The sequence below is a fragment of the Podarcis melisellensis genome (genome assembly GCF_964234715.1).
Source record: "Podarcis melisellensis genome assembly, chromosome: 6".
NCBI lineage: Eukaryota > Metazoa > Chordata > Lepidosauria > Squamata > Lacertidae > Podarcis > Podarcis melisellensis.
Window position 1 is genome coordinate 62169122 of NC_138538.1, and position 14791 is coordinate 62183912.

A 14791-nucleotide genomic window follows, 5' to 3' on the forward strand; every position below is an offset into this window, starting at 1 on the left:
CAGAATCGAAACATCCCAGAAAGTTAATTCATTAGCCTGTTGACTAATGAACTATTTAGTCTGTTGGTTGACAACTCTGGCTTCTTGATCTGTTTACAGTCAAATTAGTTAACAGGAGGTTAAAAGCAAGGAGGGGGGACTGCTTTACTTGCATGAGCAGAATTAGTACATAAGGATTTCGGAGGTGTATAAACAGAATTATTACATGCTCACTTTGTTGTTAACTTACCCAAAATTCCCTAGAACAGAGCAACGTGCGTGACTGATTTACACACTTTTTTTTTTTTTAAAAAAAAGAAAGCTGGCACAAAAATTCTTGGGAGGCATCTTGGCAGGGTTGCCCATTATGATGGGTGTGGTATGCCACCCATATTTCTAATGTTCCTATCTTATTCCATTCAACAAATCAGAAGTTAAGAGTCTCCACCTTCCAAAGGCTATCCCATACAAAATACTTTTTGACACCCTAGCAATTACAGTTGCTTCTAAGTTTGAAGGGAACACTTACCACTAGACTGATATCTTTGATTTCTCCAATTCCCACATTGATGCGTTCCCTTTCATTCACAGGTAGACGGATATTGATAAGGTAGAATTTGTGAGCAACAGTTCCAATCTCCATGAATGGAAGCACCTCACAGTCATAGAACTTGCCTTCATTCTCTATAGTCTATTGGAACACCAGGAGAGGGAAAGAGACAACCGTCAGCATTGGTTTTTCAAGTGCTCTTAAAAATGCCTACGTTTTGTAAAATGGCAGATTATTTTAGCTCAAGAGGGCAACGAGAGATGGAGATGTTTCTTTAAAAAACACACACACAATCCACCCCCCTGCTCTTCCCATATCATTAGCTTAGGCTTAGGATGCATGAAACGTGATAGAAATACATTTACCTAATACTTTCTCCCTCAATAATTTTGCCTTCCACAAATGGTAACTAAAGGTTCAAAAATCAGCCATTACAACTATTGATGGGGAAAATATCCTTGCCGTTCCCGCTTTGGGGAAAAAATCATGAACATCTGTGAAAACAATACATTCAATATATGGGAAGTCCAATGCCACATCCCAAAGGAGTGTAGGATGTTGTAAGCCGTGGGTGAAAAAAAAGCATTATGCAAACTGTTTAATAATAATAATAATAATAATAATAATAATAATAATAATAATCCTTTGCTGATTTTGCTGCAAACGGTTCTGCTATTTACTTCGTAAACCATGACGTAGCAGGAGAACTTGTTCATAACTTATGGACAGAGTAAAGTCTCCCACGTAATGGGGGTACACTTTGTGTGCCCACAAGAGATGTTCTCCAAACCCCATTTTGTCTGAGATGGGAGACCTAAAGATCCTACTGAAAAGCCAAAGCACAATCCCATGGGGACAGCAGTTATCTTTAGCAAATATCCTATTTTACAGCCTGATGAACACATATCTTGACATCAAGGGAATAACTGCTTTTCCAACGCTCTTACACTAGCAGGTTCAAGAAGATTTTCTCTAACAGATACTGTGCAGGCAGGATCTTGGAACAGCTTATCGCTGACTTTAAATTGTTTTTTGAACATTTTAAATAGCTCTTTGTTTTTACTGATATCTTTATTGTTTTATTCTTTCTTTGTAAACCAATTTGAGGTTTTATTACAACCAAGTGTTATATAGAACTTGTGTAAAAATGGGGGGAAAGAACCTAAGTGTTGCATGTTTTTGAAAGCGAAAGTTACATAAACAACACAACCCAAAAGTCCTAGCAACATCCAACAAGAACCAGAAGGAACCTACTTTTGGAGCTCCAAATTTACATTTTAGCTTTCGGGTCTCAACTTCATGTGCCATTTCTACCCACTCCTCGCTCATGTCGTCACGGTACGCTAAGGATACATCAAGCATAATTTCTGCATTTTCTTCTGTAAGAACAAAGCAATCAAAACTTGTTACAGAAAGAAGCAGGTAGAGCATGAAAAGCAGGATAAAATTATTGTTAAAATGTGTTAAGTCACGTTATCTTGCCCAAGGCAACCCAAAGCAACATACAAAATTGCTCATTAGATTATACATAAAGCTTACTTGTTGCACATTTGAAAGAAAAAAATCCAGGCTGTTAGATCTATGATGCTCTGGGATAAAGTCTAATCCTTGCTGTGTACATGATTTAGAATGGAGCCCTTTTTCACAGGTCTACACATTGGCCTAGATTCTTACAACAATGTAAGCTTCCTGGGACCATGTGGGACTCCCAGGGGAGTCTGCAGCCTCTGTGCTCCTTCCCTGGTCCTGTGGTCACTGCCACACTCAGCAAAGCCAAGGTTTCACTTGGTGTGCTGTTCGAACCTGGGCTTGCTGTTGAGCTGCAAAGTGGTCTACAAGCTTGTCTGGGCCCTGTAAAGCCATAGTTTGGCTTCTTAAGTCAAGCAAACCAAGTAATAAATCCTCAGGCTCTTAGAAACATTCCATTTGTTGTTGTTTAGTCATGTCCAACTCTTCGTGGCCCCAGGGACCAGAGCACACCAGGCACTCCTGTCTTCCACTGCCTCCCAAAGTTTGGTCAAACTCATGTTGGTAGCTCTGAGAACACTGTCCATCTCTATATTTTGGGGCGGGGGGAGCCATGACTCTTAGAAGTGGAATGAGTTTGTTTTAAATGTATGGTGTGGATGTGGTCAAAATGTTCTACTGATTGTGACAGAATTAAAAACCCAATCAAGCGACTTTGGCACTCCATAATTCTGAGCTGCTAGCAGGGACAAAATTCCTCCCTCCCTGCTACCCCCAAAGCAGGAGGGAACATACATCCTTGGGAATTCCTTCTGAGCTCTTTAATGCAGATTCTATCCTAGCTACCCCCATTCTTCAGATTTCTACAGGAATCCTAGATGGCACGTGTTTACAAACACCTGCGCCTGGCTTAAATTACAGCCAGCCGACTACAACCTTCGCTGTCATTCTTATACAAGACCACAAATACCACTTGGATTTGGCATATAATCCATCTGCAAGCTCAACCTTGTTACATATATTGCCAAGAGACACTCGACATGCAAGAAGCTGCAGCTGATTAAGACTTCTAGTCCCAAGAGTCAGTGCCAAGCAGAAGACAATTGTTTCTCATGCTTCACAAATGCATCTTTCCAGCCTGCAGTTGAGAAAGAAATGTCTTTGAAGCTCTGCCGACCTAGACATCTGTTACCGGTTTCAAAGTTATAATTTATTGGGATTACGTGGAGGGACGCTCATCTAGCGTGCTGGGAACGGGTGTGGAAGTGCTTTGTGGTTCAGACCATCTATTTATACAGTGCTTGGAGGTGGTTCTCTTCTGCATGGGAGCAACAACATTTTTTTCAGGGCTTTTTGGTTCGCTCCCTCCACCAAAAAACAACCAAAACCTTCTAGATTATCTACAGCCTGCACATTCCAGATTTAAAATGAGAATCTTAATGTCGAAGATCACTACATGAGTAATAGCTGAATACATTAAGTTTACTCCGATCTCTTAGTATGGCAAGATATAAGGGACAACTCTAAATATAGGCCACACATACAGCATATATTTATTATTATTTTTTGTAAATCTTAATAGAGGACAGTACTGGCAGTAGAGCTGCAAGTTTTGCTGTTGTTTGGGCAAAAAGATCCTCAACACAAAACAAGACCTCCTCCTTGTGGGCAGAGATTATTTGTCCACCCTAGTCTTTGCTCAGTAACTAGATTACTGCAACACGCCTAACCCGGGACAGCTCTTGGAGGTTTAAAATGCAGCAGCCAAATTACTTACATAGCCCCCATTTTAGAACAGTGCCATTGGTTGCCAGTTCATTTCTGAGGCCAGTTCAAGGTGCTTAAAACCTTAAATGGTCCCCAAGATCTCAAAGACTTTACCAATCCTCTCTGGTGTGAAGACAAGCAGAGGAGGTCTTAACGGAAGTTCATGAGGCATCACCCTGCGAGAGGGCAACCCCTAAGTTGCAGAATTCACTTCCTGTAGAGGCACATCTGACTGCATTTTGACGGTGTAGCTCTATAACTTGGTCTTTGACATCTGATACGTGTGTGTGTGTGTGTGTGTGTGTGTGTGTGTGTTAGGACCCAATCTATTCTTCTGCTGGAAAATTCTTTTAACCAATTTTAATCCTGTATTGTTGAGACCTTCTGGTGAAGGACTGAGAAGAAATCAAATGAATAAATAAGTTAATGCCAGTGGTTTAAAGCAAGATACTGTTTCTAAAATGGGAAGCACCAAGACAGGGGTAGGCAACCTAAGGTCTGTGGGCTGGATGCAGCCCAATTGCCTTCTCAATCCGGCCTGCAGATGGTCCGGGAATCAGCATGTTTTTACATGAGTAGAATGTGTCCTTTTATTTAAAATGCATCTCTGGGTTATTTGTGGGGGAAAGGAATTCGTTCACCCCCCCCTCCATATAGTCCAGCCCCCAACAAGGTCTGAGGGACAGTGGACCGGCCCACAGCTGAAAAAGGTTGCTGACCCCTGCACTAAGACTTTAAGCAACTTAGCACGATCCTGCTTTCCCCTCTCCTGGAAAAGCTCTTCCTTAACTCCATGGTGCTGAAAAGTCCTCAAATTGAAGCTCCTCATCTCCTACCAATGTGAAGCTGTACTTTGGCACATTCTTCAATCTCAGTCCTCACGAGGAGGGAGAAAAGGTGGCTGTAGGGAGTGTTTAAGAGGCAACGACAGCTTGCTAGTGAGTACCGTGGATCTTGTTGTCTGCTAAACCTTCTCAGTTCAGCAACTCAAAAGTAAAACTGTTACAGTACATGTATTACAAAACTTTTACCTCAGAACCACTCGTGTTCAGACAGCTTTAAATGCTGGAACATCTAACTGCACTACACCTGCCTGTGAAACAAGAGTAAAGACCAGCATTGCCTTTTTATAATAGACACTCATAAACATCCTTGATACATTTTCTTACACTCACCCTTTAAAAAAAATATATACATATACAAAGTCTTGCCTCTGAATTCAACTTAACATTTCATAAAGCTTTCCTCCCTCTGCAGGTAAAGATGTAGTTTCAAACACTTCCTGTTCCCTTTCTAGCTTTACACATTCAAAAATCTTTTGTTCACACCACATAGATCTAAAAATAGAGGTGCCAAACAATGACAGGACTTGCAGCTAGTACATACTAATCACATCATTTGGAAGTAGGAGAGCGCCAGGCCATTTCTGGACCCCAAATCATTCTGCTCACCACAAAGAGTGATCAGTCTCCCTACCAACTTCAAAGCTGCACAGGTGGAAAGTTTTGAGTGGGGAAACCTGCCACCTTACCACCTCCACAATCAGGAGAAAGGCCAAGAGCTGTTTGGCAGCCACACAGGCAAGGCCTCTGGGCTGCTTTGGCCATGCAGAGCGAAAAACGCTACCCTCCCTCAGTGTCTTTACTGTTCTGAAACAGGTAAAGCAGGTAGGATATGACTGCAGTTCCCTGGAGGTGCACCACACTCCTTCAGGCACCCATGTCCAACTCTCCTCAGCTCCTTTCCCTGACAAAAGGAAGCATGCAGCACAGAAGTGGCTTGGCATCTACAATTTCTTTAGCCTGGCCAGCAATAGCAGCCAAAAACTTTATAGACTCCCCAGTCATTTTGCTGCATGTGAAGAGAATCCACATGACATAATATATTAAATAAAGTATTTTTCAAGGAAAAAAGCATCCCACCAGACCAGTGAGACATTGTTCATGTTATTGTGTATCAGACTGGCAGTACCATCATTTAAGTACATGGATGATAACTAAAGCTAGTAAATGGTTTAGGATACCTACTGTATATACAAACTTAAGTCCTGCACAGGGGGAGATGGAGGAACATGAGGCCATTTCCACCTTCCAGTAGTAGCTTTGGGGTGGCCCAATTACAGAAGCGGAGATGAAAGCACCCTTGTTTGCAAGGATATATAATCCATGATGATATTCTGTAACTGGGCATAAGCAAATGCTTGTATGTGTTTTGCTTGCTGAAGATGGTAGCACATTCAATAGGATGGTGGAGAACCAAGAATACTTTCCAGTTCCCATCGGATATCAGATACAGCCCAATTTATTGAGTGCTAGATGTATGGTGCAGTGCTGTGCACCACAGGGTGGGGGTGGTATAGTCCAATAACAGAGAAAAAGTTTTGCAAGCATAAAGTCCCTAGTTCAAGAGCAGGTGATGAGAAAAAAAATGCATGAGATATTGGGGAAGCCACCGACAGAACAGTCAGTTGTACAACACAATACAACAAAGCTTTATCTGTTTGTCTTGTTACGGGTCCTTCCTTCTCCTTGGTCAAACTTTTAGTGACCTCTTCTTAGTTTGTTGCGGCTACTGCATTGTAGAAGCACCCCCTCAACTATTTTGTCAGGCGAGAGAGATGGGCTGACCTCACTCAAGCTGGGTACAGTAAGAACTTTGTAACTTTAATAACCGGTGCTCGAGTTTGCCCGTTTCCTTGTTCCTTTCTCACTGCCTCACTTTTTCCTTTTGTGTCGTGTCCTTTGTAGATCGTAAGACTCTAAACAGCACCAGTCTTGCTAATCAAGGATTATTATTTTTTGCAAGCCACTCTGGGAGGTCTTCTTGGCCTGAAGAGCAGGGTAAACGCAGCCAGATGGGGATAACTATTCCCAGGCAGCATAGTAGAAAGTCTGTTTGGGACTGTGTGTTCTCCCTCCCAAAACGTGTGCATCCCCCTCTCATTGTCAAACTTGGGGAACAGCCCATAATAGGAACACATCAGCAGGACATCAACAGTAGGGAACTAGTTTACCTTGTAGATAATCTAACCAAACTGCTGGTCTAAAAGCAACAGCACCCAAAGCGTGGCAGGTGTTATTTCACAGAAGGTACAAGGCGAGGAGAAAAATGAAGCAGAAGGCCTTTTTCAGTGGCTCTGGTGTTGCTCACCCCTGAAAAAACCTCCACCATCAATCAGCAGAGAAGGCAGCAAATGCCCCTCACATTTAGGATTAAGGATTATTCAGGTCCACCCTTCTGCCCTCTGCTGTTTATTTGCCAAGTTTCAAATGCACATATATACACAGACACATATCCACCTAAAGACCAATTCTGAATCAATGCAACCCTACTCCTCAAGTTGCCTTCGATATATCAACCTACCCAATCTCCATCCCCAGGTGCAGGGTACAAGGCCACAACGAAACGGAAAATACCACTGCTGCTTAAAAGCCCATTTTTGTTTTGGTCACACTTGTGAAGGCTCATCAGTGTTTGGGACACCTCCCGTCCCGATGGAAAAGCTGAAGGAAGGGTTTACATGCCCCAGACATGTGACACCTGCTAGTTGCACAGGAACACTGCCAGTTCCCCAGGCTGATTCCTGGCTAATGGAAGTGGCAAGGTGGTGTCTGGGTTGTGCCAAAGTCCATGAGAGAATTACAGCAGAAGCTATTTGGAAATAGCCAGGGAAACAGCGAGGGACAGAGGGATGAAGTGCTTAATGGGGAGGTGGAGAGAGCTGGAGTTCTGACTCGTTGAGAGGAATAAGATTGCTTACAAAACACTGGAGTGGCCTTCCTTGTTTCAGAATGAGCCTTTTGTGCCAGGCCCCAAACAGGGATCTCTTCTGGCCAGGGAACGAGAGAGCCTCTCTTTCTCTCGCCTGTGTTCCACCCCTTCGATTCAAGGTCCCATCTAGTCAAATGTCAGGTTGCTGCATACAAACATTCCCCTTTCAGAAATGCCTCCATTGCCTGGGTGACTAAGCCCTTTCAACAGCTGTGTTATTACTGGAAGATGGTCAATGTTATTCACACAGAGCACTTGTTTCATACGCCTTGTGAGAAAGGAGGCTATGCTGCTGCAACAGAACAGGACAGGAGATCAGTTTGGAGATTTTTGATGGATCTCTCTCTCTCTCTCTTTTAAAATCACTATCAAGTTGCACAAATCGTTTGACATATTTCACTAGTTAAAAGCATTTGAGAGAGCTGGCAGCCACTTCCAAGAGGATACCAAGCGATTTCTTCCACCTGTTTGGCAAAGAGCATTAGTCGACTCTAAAACAAAAAGGTTATCTGTTTTCAGGTTCTGCCTAGAAAGGAATATGAGTTATCATAATGACATAGGAATTGATTGTTGCCCATTTTTGTACACTTTCTGGCAGGCAAGACAACACTTCAAAATCAATGGAAATTTGGAGGTTGCTATTAAAGTAGCAATCAATTATAGTCATTTAGGATTAACCAATTGAATATTGATGCTGCTTTAGCAGTTGAGGTGCCGTATATGAAATGCATATTCTGTGCAGACTTGGGCAACTTGTGGCCCTTCAGAAGTTATTGGCCTCCAACTCCCATCAACCTCAGCAAAACGGTCAATGGGAAGGGATTTCAGAGCTGCAGCCTAGCATCATCTGCAGGGCTATGGGTTCCCCATCCCCAATGTAGTATATACAATTGCCGCTGGGACTCTTGCCATTTAATTCCAGAACAGGGGTAATCAATATAAGCAACTCATGCCTTTTCAAGAGCAGGAGGTTGGGATAAATGGCCCTTGGGGCCCCTCTTCCTAATCTACAATTCTATGATCAAGGTAGAGGAGAGAGAGAGGAAGAGAAGATTCAGAGGTACCTGTGGCCAGAGGAAAATACAAAAGAGCGGCATGGCAGATTTTGGGGACCGCATCCTGTTCACCCGTACTAGGCACTGAGTCGAGAGGGTGTCGCAACAATGACTTAGAATGGAAGGCAAGAGGCAATAAATTTTGGCGCTGCACAGGGCGCCAATGAAATCTGAAACCTCTAAAATCTGCTACTGGTGTGCATGTCTGTATGAAGAAGAGGAGGAGTTTTGATTTGATATCCTGCTTTATCACTACCCAAAGGAGTCTCAAAGCAGCTAACATTCTCCTTTCCCTTCCTCCCCCACAACAAACACTCTGTGAGTGGGGCTGAGAGACTTCAGAGAAGTGTGACTGGCCCAAGGTCACCCAGCAGCTGCATGTGGAGGAGCGGAGACACAAACCTGGTTAAGAGTCTACCGCTCTTAACCACTACACCACACTGGCTCTCTGTGTGGTGGGTTTGGGGCTTTATGTGAGAAAGACTTGGGGTAAGGTGATTATCTCAAGTTAAGGCAGGTGTGGGAATGTGTGACCCTACAGATACTGTTGGATTCCATGTCCCATCAGCAACCAGCCCTGTTAGCAGAGCATGAGACTCTTAATCTCAGCATTGTGGGTTGGAATCCCCCACTGGGCAAAAGCTTCCTGCACTGCAGAGGTTTGCAATAGACGATCATTATACCTGTGGTCCTTTGCAGTCCTATGATTCTATGATTCAATGGCCAGGAACAATAGGAGTTCAGTTTAACCACATTGGGAGGGTCATAGATTCCCCAGCTCTGCACTAAGTTCACCATCAATCCTCCCCTCTCTTGATCAATATTCTTAGGGAAATGGGAATGGCCCTGCCTACTGCCTGTCCATGTGAGTGCCAGACTATTTCTCCTGAGGGAGTGTGGTTGGGGGGGAAAGGTTTTCTCACTTTTTGAGGACAAGACCAGAAGCTGCTGACTCCCATACACTTCAAACCATCACAAATACACAACAGCCTCCAAACAATAGATTGTCTTGTCACAAACTGTCACTTCCACAAGATCAGCTTATCCCCACATTTAAATACTAGCCATTAATTTGTTCGCAGCAATTGTTGCAATAAACAGCATAAATATTTAGTCAGTGGAAGGACCTAATTTCCATAAGCATGCAAAACAAACATATCCCTCAGAAAGAAAAGCACAGCATCCTTCAAGGGCACCAATGTCAGCCTCCAAGATGTTTCAGTTACAGCATCATAATCAATCTGCATTATCTTGAAGTTAAAATGAAACCACTACAAAGATCTATTCAAGGCATCCTGCCAAGACTGGGGTTTTATTCCACTGCCAGAAAATCTTTTGCTCGTTAAACGATGAATTTGTAAGGACTCAACAATGCTAGTGCCTGGTTCCCGGGTTTCAGTGCACAGTAAACAAAGAAACAGTAATTAAACTGTGGTAAAACGGTGGCTTTTAAGGCACCAATCATCTTCATTTGGTGGTTCAAGCAGCCGAGGGATACTGGTTGAAAGAAGTGACCGGACTGAGTCACACAATGAGTCACAGCAGCCATTTTTATTCCTCCGGTGTCCCCCCAATCCAAGCATTCTATATATGCCTGTACACACCCTCTCTGAATCCGAATGTCAAACACCAAAATAACTCTGCCCACCAGGAAACAATTGGAAGCAAAGAATTGCTGCAGACATCTTGGGTCTAGCTTTCTGGACTGCATATTGGGATTGCCCTACCGTTCCTGAGAGGGAGAAAAGGATGGGTGTTCAAAAGAAGTGAAAAGCCAAGTCAGTAAATTACTATTGGGGCAACATGGAGACACCAGGGAGCAAATAATGTTTGCAGATCATTACAGGTATCCCAGTGAGTTCAAAGAAGGCATCTTGTGGTTGCCATAGCCCTTCTTGTGGCGTGTAAAAACAAGGGGCCACTGAATTAGTTATGAAATTCATGAGCACAATTTTCGGTGCAGAGCAGCAAAAGTGTTCAAAGGTAGAATCTGAAGGAGCCAGCACTACAGACCATATAGGCAAAGCATGAGTGGCTGGGGAAACGAAGCCAGATGGGCGGGGTATAAATAATACAATTGTTGTTGTTTTTTCTGTGCGATGGAGCACATGTCTGCACAGCTAAGTTAAAACGGCTTAACCAACACAGCTGCCTCACACTGAACACATCCAGGACCTGTAAGGAGCCAATATTTTACATAGCACTCATTTTCTAATCACAGCCCACAAAGCCAGTCAGTCTCGCTCCCCAGTTACAGATGGCAGAGCTGAGGCCGAGACACACTGGCATACCCAAGGCCAATCGGCAAAGCTCATTACAGAGCTGAGATGTGAACGACAGAAGTGGGTATGTGCGTGCGCACAGAAAGAACGGGAACAATTCCAGATCAGATCACAGCTGAAACCTCTTCTGTCTACACACTGAGATTACAGTCCTCCATATCTCCAGTAGCTTTACTCTCTCAACCTTTCTGTGTTGGGAAGCTCTGAAAGAAGAGCCAACATGTGCACAGCTGTGTGTGCGCACAGACCCCCTTCTCCTGCACAATATGTGGAGGTCAGGGAAATGAAGGCGGACAATGACGTTGGGGAGGAACCAGCATCGGAGAAGATCCCATTCTCCCTCCATACATTCTTGGAGTGGTGCAAATGTATGGGGGGGGCTCCAAAGCTTTTAAAAATGCCATGCTATGCCAGTTCCGATGATCTCAGCAGGGTCTCTGCTCTTACATGGACCAGTGTTTGAAGCGTGGGAAGAAAGAAAGGCAAGGAACCAACTGCTCCCAATACAGTCACTTGTATTACACTCAAAGGGACACTTTGACAAATTGATGCCCAAAGCAGCTCACTGGGTAAGGCTGTAGGCAGGTCAGCCTCTCACAGCCTCGTTCTATATCACGGGGCGTCTGCTAGATAACAACCTGACAGCCTCATGTGTGCTGCCTCTCGGAGAAAGAGCAAGATACAAAATAAAGTGTCACCTGCCCACTGATGAGGAACAACAGAGGCAAATGGTTGCAGGTTTCAGTGGCTCGAGGTCAAACAGCTGGGGATGGTTTTATACAGCTAAAGGCATGACCAAGTATCACCCAATGTCAATACAGTAGTTTAGTAGAGGTTGGAAAAAGGGGAGCATTTGGAAGAATGAATTCCATAGAAATCAGGAAATCTGCTAGAGTGAATTCTGACCTGGACTCAGGCCAGTCTGTATACTCCTCCTCTGTCTAGAAATGGCAAAGCCAGGGCAGAGCTACAGTCACTCAAATTAGAGCAGGAAAACCAAGCCAAGAATGATCTCACAATGACTTTCACCTTCACGCTTCTCCTTGATTACAGGAGAAAACTACACTTGTATTATTTTTTTCTTGGTCACCAAGACAGAAAAGAAAAAGCTATTTGGGGCTGGTGAGGTCAGATCAATGTGAATAAGCTCTACCCCCCCGGCCCCCCAACATTAGCAGCCAACTCCAATCCAGCGATTTAAAAAAAGAGAGGAAAGACATCTATCATCCTAAGACTCTATCTCCTTTGCTTCCACACATTTCTTGCCAATGCAGAAAGGAAATCTCTCAGGATCACTGTGCTTGTCAAATAGAATGAAGTCTTTACAAACTGAGTGGAAACGCTGCTCATGGAATTATAACTCGACTGGAATGTGTGGTTCTAGCAACTTTCTACATGTTATGCACAATGCTTAGAACTAAAATAGGCCAGCCTTAAGATCTGTGACACGGCCACTTATATATCAAGGAAAATGTAAACTTGATTGCTGCAAGTCGCAAAAGCGGCATGACAATCTACTACATGATGTTGTCACATATGCCAGGACAACAGTTCAAAACCACGCAATTAACACATCTATCATGACAGCTTCCACAAGCACAGACTTCACAGTAATTTTCACAACAGCGTATTATAATGCAATCATATTAAACATGTGAGCCATGGCACATTCCTAATTTCATAGGAAGCAGCCTGAACCCAACCATGTTGCTGGATTAAATTGTGTTTTTAAACAATCCCATCATACAATGGTAAGTGGCACAACATCTGAAGGGAGCATCTTCTGCTTGATTTTGCCCTTGCAGAAATCACTGTTGTGGTGGAGAATCAATGCCTCTCTGGATGTCACTCAACTCCAGCTGTCATCAGCCCCCGACAGCATGGCTAATGATCAGGAACTATGACAGTTGTAGCTCAGGAACAACTGGAGGGCCACAGGCTCCCCATCCCTCTTACTGCTTCAAAGCGAAAGATGAGGAGGACTTTGATCTCTTCATACTGTTACCCATAAACCTACCCATTGGCATGAGCATATTCTGGAGAGGAGATTAGCTCTCTCCTTGTCCGCTGCAGGACTTTGACTTTTTAAAAGGGAAATTGAGAACCACCCAGTGGTACATGATTGTAATCTGCGTGCCTCGTGTGTGTGTGTGTGTGTGTGTGTGTGTGTGTGTGTGTGTGTACAATGCTTTCTTGCTTGGAGTCACATTCCATGACATTTAGAAGACAACACAGATTTTCCAGTTCTGAGGATTTTCTCCTACTCTAACACGCTACCACAGAAGAGTGCTATCTTCAAGCTTCACGCAAGACATGTCATGAACTCCCAAGAGCAGCTGCAGAATCTGTGAAAAGTCTTCTTGGCAAAGGAAGGAGAAACTAATTTACTTTCACGTTGCTCTCAGTCACTTTTTACATCACCCAACATAATACAACTTTTGCATCACTTGAATTTCTGAACTGCTTAAATCTTTTCGGGGGGGGGGGGGATTCACAAACAAATGTTGTTTTCTGAACTATTTTAAAGGGAAATAGGCAAAAACGACACTGCCGACATGGGTTGCCATACATCCAGATTTTCCCAGACATTTCACCAATTTCCACACAGACACTGCTTCTGACTACAATATTCCAGGTATGTCTGGAAAGTTCTGGATGTATGGCAACCTTATCTTTTCAGAACTGTCTTTCCCCCTCACTGGAACTAACCCATTTTGAGTCTGGCTGCCCATTAAAATAAGCCCTGGTTCACTGCAATCCACAAGTCAGAAGGGAGCCCATGTGGAAATAGGTGAGTGAAGTTGTCCTAGATAACCTTCTCTCTTGCCTTAATACAAAGAAGGACGGGCCTTCGTTCTCCTTTACCACCTTCTTTTAAAACACACACAACATACCCACTCAGAACGACTTGCATCAATACCCCTTTTCAAGTTACTACCTTAACTATGTAAAGAACAATTCTTCCAGGTACTTACTAATTTGGTTGTCGATCTTGAAAGCAATGTCCATGTGCAAAATGTAGACCATAAACTGGAACCAGGGGCTCATCTCCCTGTGGGGGAGCGGCATGTGAATTGAGAACACAATATCGTTGGCTTCGATTTGCCTGCTCATCGCTTCATCAAAGTCTCTGATTTTTTCACACTGGTCAGGTCCCCAGGGCATAAGCCATTTGCTCCTGTGGTGGTTCTTCCGGACATCTATGCACTTTATTGCCACATAGGGCACAGCTGCAGTGGGACTTGGAGCTGAGGAGGAGAGGGGGGGGGGAGAGAAACACAAAAGAACAGTTTATAAACTGTATTACTAAATAGTGGCCAGCAGCATCTGAAGCGGAAAATTTAGTTACTCAATCTCATGTGAACACCTGCAGCAGATCTAGAGGCACGAAAGGTGAGGATGAAATTATGTGCCAGAGGAATGAAGACAATATTGAACCCCATTTTTGTTTTCCCTCTCCTTAAATTATGGTGCATGTGGCCCTCCAGGCCCCTATCTGGCCCTCACAACTTTCCCCAGCCCTCACTTCTTACTGGCTCTGCTTTGCCCCTCAAGTGTTTTTGCCTGGCTGGAATGCCTTCTTGAACTGTGATGTCTCTTGCCTGAATGGAAAATCCAGAGGCGGGGGCATGTTGAAACCATCCTGCTGTACAAAGGCAAGATTTACACCCATTACTCTGCCCATTTTTGCCTCTGGCCCCTTCTCAGATGTGTGTGGCCCTGGGCTCAAAGAAGGTTCCCACCCCTGCCTTAAATCAAGATAGCAAAGCAAAACACACAAATAGCAATACTGCGTCACTTCAACACCGCCATTTTGGTTGTTTCATTTGGATGGTGCCAGTTCCAAGGAGAACAATGGTCTAGAGAAGGGTCTTTCCAAACTTGGGTCTCCAGCTGTTTTTGGACTACAATTCCCATCA

At 43.8% G+C, this 14791-nt stretch overlaps 1 protein-coding gene across 2 annotated transcripts in view; it reads right to left on the reverse strand.

The window, feature by feature from the left end:
- The window catches only part of WLS (Wnt ligand secretion mediator), a 71856-nt gene that overhangs the window by 10694 nt on the left and 46371 nt on the right, over window positions 1-14791 (reverse strand). For both annotated transcript variants that reach the window (XM_081915831.1, XM_081915830.1), the window contains exons 2-4: window positions 13847-14119; window positions 1784-1908; window positions 509-670 (exon numbers count right to left, since the gene is read on the reverse strand). In XM_081915831.1, coding sequence (XP_081771957.1) covers window positions 509-670; window positions 1784-1908; window positions 13847-14036 — 477 coding nt within the window. In that variant the 5' untranslated portion in view covers window positions 14037-14119. The remainder of the gene's footprint in view (window positions 1-508; window positions 671-1783; window positions 1909-13846; window positions 14120-14791) is intronic.